Raw genomic sequence first — 7,446 nt, 5'->3', positions numbered from 1 at the left:
ACTAATATTTTGTTCATTGTTCAACGATGGATAGAAGTTGGATGTACACGACTGGCTTGAGGTGTCAGTACAAGGAGTATAGAGATGGCGTATTAAGTTTTATGAAAGCCGCAGTGGAGGATAGGATAAGAAGAAATGACAAGTACATGTGTTGTCCATGTAACGATTGCAGGAATGAGATTTGGTTGGACGATGAAAAGGAAGTACACGCTCACTTGATACGCCGGGGATTCATGGAGAGATACACATGTTGGGTGAAGCATGGAGAGCAAGATCTGGGTACTGATGGTGCAGCTGCAGACGGAAGTGGTGCAGACAATCATGAAGAAGGACATGAAGAAGAGCATGACATGTTTGTCCCATCTCCATTGGGCGGTGAAATGGTTGATGTGGAACTGATATGCTGCAAGACATATTACGTGACGTTGATGACCCAGCTATGAACGAGAGAGATTCCATGAAGTTCAGCAGGTTGGTCAGTGACTCGGAGACTCAATGAAGTTGAAGCACACCAAATTATCAGCAACATTAGACCTAATGAAGTTGAAGGCTAGTAGTGGATGGTCAGACAAGAGTTTTACAGAACTTTTGGGAATACTGAAGGACATGCTTCCTCAGGAGAACACATTGCCCGAGACGACATATGAAGCAAAACAGGTTCTGTGTCTCCTAGGGTTAGAGGTCCGGAGAATTCACGCATGTCCAAACGATTGCATATTGTACCACAAGCAATAGGCGGACTTAGATGTTTGTCCTGTCTGCAAAGCTTCTCGATACAAGCGAAAAAAGAGCGCGGGGGAGGGAAAGAAGTCAAAGCGGGGTGGTCTGGCGAAGGTTGTGTGGTATCTACCAATCATTGATCGTTTCAAGAGAATATTTGCCAACCCCAATGAAGAAAAGTTAGTACGTTAGCATGCCATAGAGAGAAGGAATGACGGTTTGCTAAGACACCTTGCGGATTCGATCCAATGGAGGAATATTGATCGAAAGCACAAAGACTTTGCTGTCGACCCCAGAAACATGAGGATATGTTTGTGTACGGATGGCATGAATCCTTTCGGAGACATGAGCAGTTCTCACAGCACTTGGCCAGTTCTTATTGCGAACTATAACTTCCCGCCATGGTTGTGCTTCAAAAGGAAATATATTATGTTGTGCTTGTTAATCCAAGGTCCGAGACAACCCGGCAATGATATCGATGTGTTCTTGGAGCCTGTTATTGATGACCTTGAGATTTTGTAGAAAGAGGGTGTGGAAACTTGGGATGCATATGGTCAGGAGAACTTCACGCTACGAGTTCTATTGTTCTGCACCATTAATGATTATCCCGCGCTGGGTAATCTTTCTGGACAAACCGTGAAAGGAAAGAAGGCATGCTCTGACTGTATGGAACATACACGCAGTAGGTGGCTGAAGAAATCAAGAAAGATGGTTTACATGGGTCATAGGAGATGGCTCCCCCTACGGCACGCCTTTAGAAGAACGAAGAAAATTTTCAATGGTAAGAAAGAACTAGGGTCTGCCCCTGCGGATTTGTCCGGAGATCAGGTACACAACATGGTGAAGGACATTACTAATGAGTTTGGGAAGAAAAGAAAACGTAGCAAGGAGGACAAGAAGAGGATGTGGAAGAAAAAATCCATATTTTGGCGGCTACCTCACTAGGAAGTTCTTAAGGTCCGTCATTGCATTGATCTGATCCACGTAGAGAAGAATGTGTGCGATAGCTTGCTGGGGCTATTACTGAATATGCCTGGCAAGACAAAGGACGGGTTGAATGCGCGTCTCGATCTACAGGAGATGAACATTCGCAGTGAACTTCAGCCTGTTACAGATGAGAAGACAGGAAGAGTGTACCTCCCACCAGCTAGCCATACATTGTCGAAGGATGAGAAGATCGCAATGCTATCATGTCTGGTAGATATTAAAGTTCCTTCGGGCTATTGCGCGAGAATAAGTAAGTACGTTAAATTGGAGGATCTAAAGCTGGTTGGAATGAAGTCTCACGATTGCCACGTGCTAATCACACAGATCTTGCCAGTTGCTATCAGAGGCATTCTACCACCACAAGTCCATCACATGATCCAACGGCTTTGTGCCTTCTTCAATACAATTGGTCAGAAGATTATAGATCCAGAAGACCTAGATGGTTTGCAGGCCGATATTGTCAGTACCCTGTGTCACTTGGAGATGTATTTTCCACTGGCTTTCTTCGATATCATGGTTCATCTCACTGTTCACCTAGTGAAGCAAACAAAAATATGTGGGCCAGCTTTTATGAGAGAAATGTGGCCATTCGAGAGGTACATTGGAATTCTGAAGTCCTACGTTCGGAACAGAGCAAAACCAGAGGGGAGCATCATTGAAGGTTACATGACCGAGGAAGCCATTGAGTTCTGTATCGATTACATGGCCGAGACTGATCCTATTGGAGTTCCTTCGTCTCGCCACAAAGGAAGGTTGGCAGGTGTCGGCACAACTGGCAGAAAAAGAATTGTTCTAGATCAAGCTTCCTACGCGCAGGCTCATTTCGCAGTGCTGCAACATATGGCTGAAGTAACCCCATACTTTGAGGAGCATTTAGCGAAGGTCCGACAGGACAATATTGGTCGATCAGATATTTGGATCAACAGAGAACATGGTGCTCGTTTCAACGAATGGTTCAAGGATCGTGTAGTACGGTCGACCGATGGCCCAAGTGAGATATTACAAAGGTTGGCAAGGGGTCCATCTTGGGATGTTGACACATGGCATGGGTACGATATCAATGGATACACATTTTACACCGTCACATAAGATGAGAAAAGCACAGTGCAAAACAGTGGAGTCCGTATAGATGCATATCAGGATCAGGCTGGATCGAGCACATACTACGGCCGCATAGAGCAGATATGGGAGCTGAACTATCTAAACTTCAAAGTCCCTTTGTTTCATTGCAGTTGGGTGAATATCCGCACAGGTGTCAAGGTCGACAAGGAAGGCTTCACATTAGTGGACCTGGCCAAGGTTGGATACGCAGACGAACCATTCGTACTAACGAAGCAGGTTGAACAAATTTTCTACATAAAAGACCCCGCAAACAAGAAGATGCACATCGTTAGGGATGGCAAGAGAAGAATTGTGGGGGTGGACAACATCGTCGATGAAGAAGAATACAACAAGAATCTTCATGTCAGACCTCAAATCGACCTTGACGATGATCCCAAAGACGAAGTGGCTTACGTTCGTTCAGACCATTCGGAAGGCATATCACTGTGAATGATGTATTTAATTTGTATTGGAGCCTTAATGAATGAATTGCATATGTTTCATGCCATTCTAGTTAAAACTCTTTGAAGAAATGGATTTGTTAATTATATGGTTTTAAAAAATTATACTTGTTATTTTAAACTATATGTGAGAAAGCCAATTGTTAATTGTATGAATTTAAAAAAGTAATATGAATTTTAAACTATATGTGAGAAAGGCATTTGTCAATTAGATGATTTTAAAAAATTAATAGGAATTTTAAACTATATGTGAGAAAGGCAATTGTAGATTATATGATTTTAAAAAATTAATAGGAATTTTAAACTATGTAAATAAGACATTTGTTAATTATATGTGATAAATAAAATGTAATAGAAATTTTAAATCGGGTAGAAGTTAATTATAAATGATTTTTATAACTTAAAAATATTTTAATAAGTCATCTGTGATGGGCTTTAGTACTATGCCCGATAGAGATTATTCCATCTCTATCGGGCTTAGTGCTAATGCCCGTCACAGATGACTTTCATCCTTATCGGGCAGAGTACTAACGCCCGTCACGGATGAGTGTCATCCGCATCGGGCATAGTAGTCTGCCCGATAGAGATGAGGATTGACTAGGGTTTATTTAGTCAATCCTCATCCCGACGCCGCCTCTCACTCTCTCACACTCTCACTCTCTCAGATCCACCGCCGTCGGCGCCTCCCTCCACGCCTCCCGGTTCAAGATCCACCGCCGCCTCCTCCTCCTCGACGCCGCCACCTCCTCCCGGTTCAACATCCACCGCTGCCTCCTCCCTCGTCGTGGATACCGCCTCCCCGACTGCCGCCGCCGTCTCCCGGTTCAAGATCTGGCCTCCCCGACCGCCAGCGCCTCCTCCGCACCCAAGACCGCCGCCGCCGCCGGCCTCTTCTCCAAGTCCGTGTCCTCCATGCCCAAGATCCCGCCGCCGGCTTCCTCTCCGCCTAGTCCTCAAGACCGACGCCGTGGCCGTTTCACCGACCGCCGCCGCCTCCTCGTCCTCAACGCTGCCGCCTCCTCCTCCCTCGAAGATCCGGCCTCACTGACCACGGCCGCCTCATATCCTCCTCTCTAGATCTACGCCCAGCGGCCGTCGACCTCGTCCTAGCCGCCGCGTCGACCTCCTTCACGCCGCTGCCTCCCTCTACTGATTGCCGACCGCCGCCGTTGCGCAAGACCGCCGTTCCCGAGGCCGGGGCCGCTCAAGATCCGGCCTCCCCGACGGCCACCGCCTCCCTCCACGCCGTCCCCGAGCCCGGCACCGCCCAAGACCAGCGTCCCCGAGCCCGACGCCTCCCTCCACGGCGTCCCTGAGCCCGGCGCCGCCCAAGACCGCCGTCCCCAAGCGAGGTAGGTACTCCTCACCGATGATGATGCATAATGTGATGATTTGCTGTGTACATGTTATATGTGATGATTTGATGATTCGATGATAATGTTTAAATTCGATAATGTGATAGTGCGATTATTTGTTGATTCAATGTTTAGATGCTAATGTCTACATATGAATTGTGCTAGTGATGAATTTTTGTATGGCTGTGATGACTTGTGCATTTTTATATGTGTTAGCTAATGATGAATTTTTATATGGCTGTGATGACTTGTGCATTTTTATATGTGTTAGCTAGTGGTGAATTTTTATATGGCTGTGATGACTTGTGCATTTTTATATGTGTTAGCTAGTGATGAATTTTTATATGGCTGTGATGGATGAATTTGGGGGAGAATGGGATGTTGGGAAAAATGTTTAGATGTGGGCTGTGATGATGAAATATTGTGGGCTATGATGGATGAATGGCCAGTGATGATTGCTCAAGAACATACCATTTTTGGGATGAATTGTTGTGGGCTGTTTTTCTATGTCTATTTTTTTACTGCATAAGGACAGACTTGTTCTTATATAGTTGTTTGCAAAATATTTAGGGTATTTTGGGTCCAATGGGATGGATGAATTGATGTGGGCTATGATGGTTGAATTATTTTGGGGGAAATGTGAGTTTTGGTATGTGACCTGTGTTTTTTATGGCTGTTTTTATATGGCTGTTTTTTTTTGCATGACAGACCCTCTACACTTGTTCTTATATGGTTGTTTGCAAAATTTTTGGGATATTTTGGGTCTAATGGGATGGATGAATTGGTGTGGGCTGTGATGGTTGACTTATTTTGGGGGAAATGTGAATTTTGGTATGTGACCTGTGTTTTTTATGGCTATTTTTATATGACTGTTTTTTTTTTCATAAGAACAGACCCTCTAGACTTGTTCTTATATAGTTCTTTGCAAAATTTTTGGGATATTTTGGGTCCAATGGGATGGATGAATTGATGTCGGCTGTGATGGTTGAATTATTATGGCTGTTTTTATATGGATGTTTCTTTTTTGCATGAGGATAGACCATCTACAATTGTTCTTAATTTCTTTTGGGGGTGGGGGCAGTTGCAAATGATGGTAATTGATGCATAATTTCTTAGCAAAACTGAGGCCAAACTTATTATATGTCATGACTTTTGTTTTTTTAGGTACAAAAAATAATATATATGTGACTTGTGTAGTATGGGCTGTTTTGGGTGATTTTGAGGGAAATGGGATGGATATGCATAGAAATCTGTTATCAAATGAAGTTACTGAAATTATGGCATTTAGGAGAATACGAAGTGTCCCAGTTGCCAAATCTGGTTTGGTCGGGTTACTGCCTGCACGGTACTGACCAAGACAAATTGGTAAACAGAACATTTCATTCAAATACAACATTTCTAGAAATCTGTTATCGTTACCAATATCCTAGATTGCTTTCAAGGTCATTTCTTTAGGAAACCCCATTCCCATAAATTCAGTATCCAAAGATGGTTGTTGTATCTATGGGAATAAGGGTTCCCTAACGAAATGATCTTGGACGCAATCTAGGAGTTTGCTGATAATAACGTTAGGGATCTTGGATAGGAAAGGTTTTGGTTGCCTGTGTATTCTATCTGCGTCCGCCTCGTCAGCAGATATGTAGCATCCATGTTCCTTAGGGCCGGACCAGACGGGATCTCGACCTGGACATCCATATCCCACTAGAACTTGCTACCGTTGCCACTATCTTATGGTAGTGACATTGATAGCAAGTTCGAGTGGGATACTGATGTCGAGGTCGAGTTTTCGGCTGCTCCGGCCTTATTGAGCATGGATGCTATGGTTCCGTCGACGAGGCGAACACAGGTAGGAGATAGAGGTATATCAAACCATCAGAGAATGTGTGTAGATGCAATTTTGTGTTTAAAAAGTACTTTCTCCCCGTACAACAGTGACATAGGACATGTTGTAGCAAGGCGAACCAATGTCGACGACCACTACTGGGACTACTTCGAGCCGGAATCCTAGGACCCAGAATAAGATTCCTAAGGAAGTCTACACCATAACAGAGGTGGATGATGTTTGATATCCGACGGCTCCGACGAAAGCTGTCAAAAAGTTCCCTACGATATGCGGAGTCCTAGGGAGGCGAAACTTCACTATTCTGAAGGACCACATCGATCTGGTCCCTCAAGAAGAAGAAGAAGAGGCCTGGAGGCAGTTCAAGGAAAGCTTCCGATACCCTACAGAGGCCGAGGCAGGACTCAAGCGGCAGACTATCCGCAAGATGGGGAATTGTTGGAAAAATTTCAAGACAACGTTGGTCATGGAGTACGTCCTCAACCCCGCCCAGCCAAAACCATTTGGGAAATACCCATTCATCACCCGACCCATGTGGGATGAGTTCCATGCCTCCAAATCAACGAAAGAGTCTCGGGCAAAAAGCCAGGCCTACCGTGATCTGCAGGCAAGGAACCTTCACCCGCACCGGCTTGGCACCGGAGGCTACGCGGGGAAACAGTCTGAATAGGACAAGGAGGATGAAGCTGCAGCGGAATCTAACACCCCGCAAGTGCTTGCTGATATCCCGGTCCAGCGGGCAAGGAACTGGGCAAGGGCATGGGTGAAGAAGAATAGTGACGAAACTCTTTCGTTCCCAAATCCCGAAGATCAAGCGGTGTACCAGAAAATTGTAAGTTGAACACATAGAATAAGTTTCATTATGTTGTATCGTATTCTTCGTTTAACGCGTCCTAACTGTACCGCAGGTCGAACTGAATGCTGAGAGACAGGCCTCCCAAGAGGTCTGCTCACAAAAACGCGAGGATGACATCTTCACGAA

At 44.9% G+C, this 7,446-nt stretch overlaps 1 protein-coding gene across 1 annotated transcript; it reads left to right on the top strand.

Annotated features, from left to right (window-relative positions):
- Positions 1 to 261: 261 nt before the first annotated feature.
- LOC136351586 (uncharacterized) lies at positions 262 to 7,134 on the top strand. Its single transcript, XM_066303768.1, has 6 exons — positions 262 to 352; positions 524 to 657; positions 1,243 to 1,548; positions 1,762 to 2,756; positions 2,940 to 3,222; positions 6,775 to 7,134. The coding sequence occupies exons 1-6, from the start codon at positions 262 to 264 to the stop codon at positions 7,132 to 7,134; spliced, it is 2,169 nt and encodes a 722-aa protein (XP_066159865.1).
- Positions 7,135 to 7,446: the final 312 nt, after the last annotated feature.

The sequence above is a fragment of the Oryza sativa genome, chromosome 8, assembly GCF_034140825.1.
Source record: "Oryza sativa Japonica Group chromosome 8, ASM3414082v1".
Taxonomy (NCBI): Eukaryota; Viridiplantae; Streptophyta; class Magnoliopsida; order Poales; family Poaceae; genus Oryza; species Oryza sativa.
This window is presented reverse-complemented; position numbering and strand designations above follow the sequence as displayed.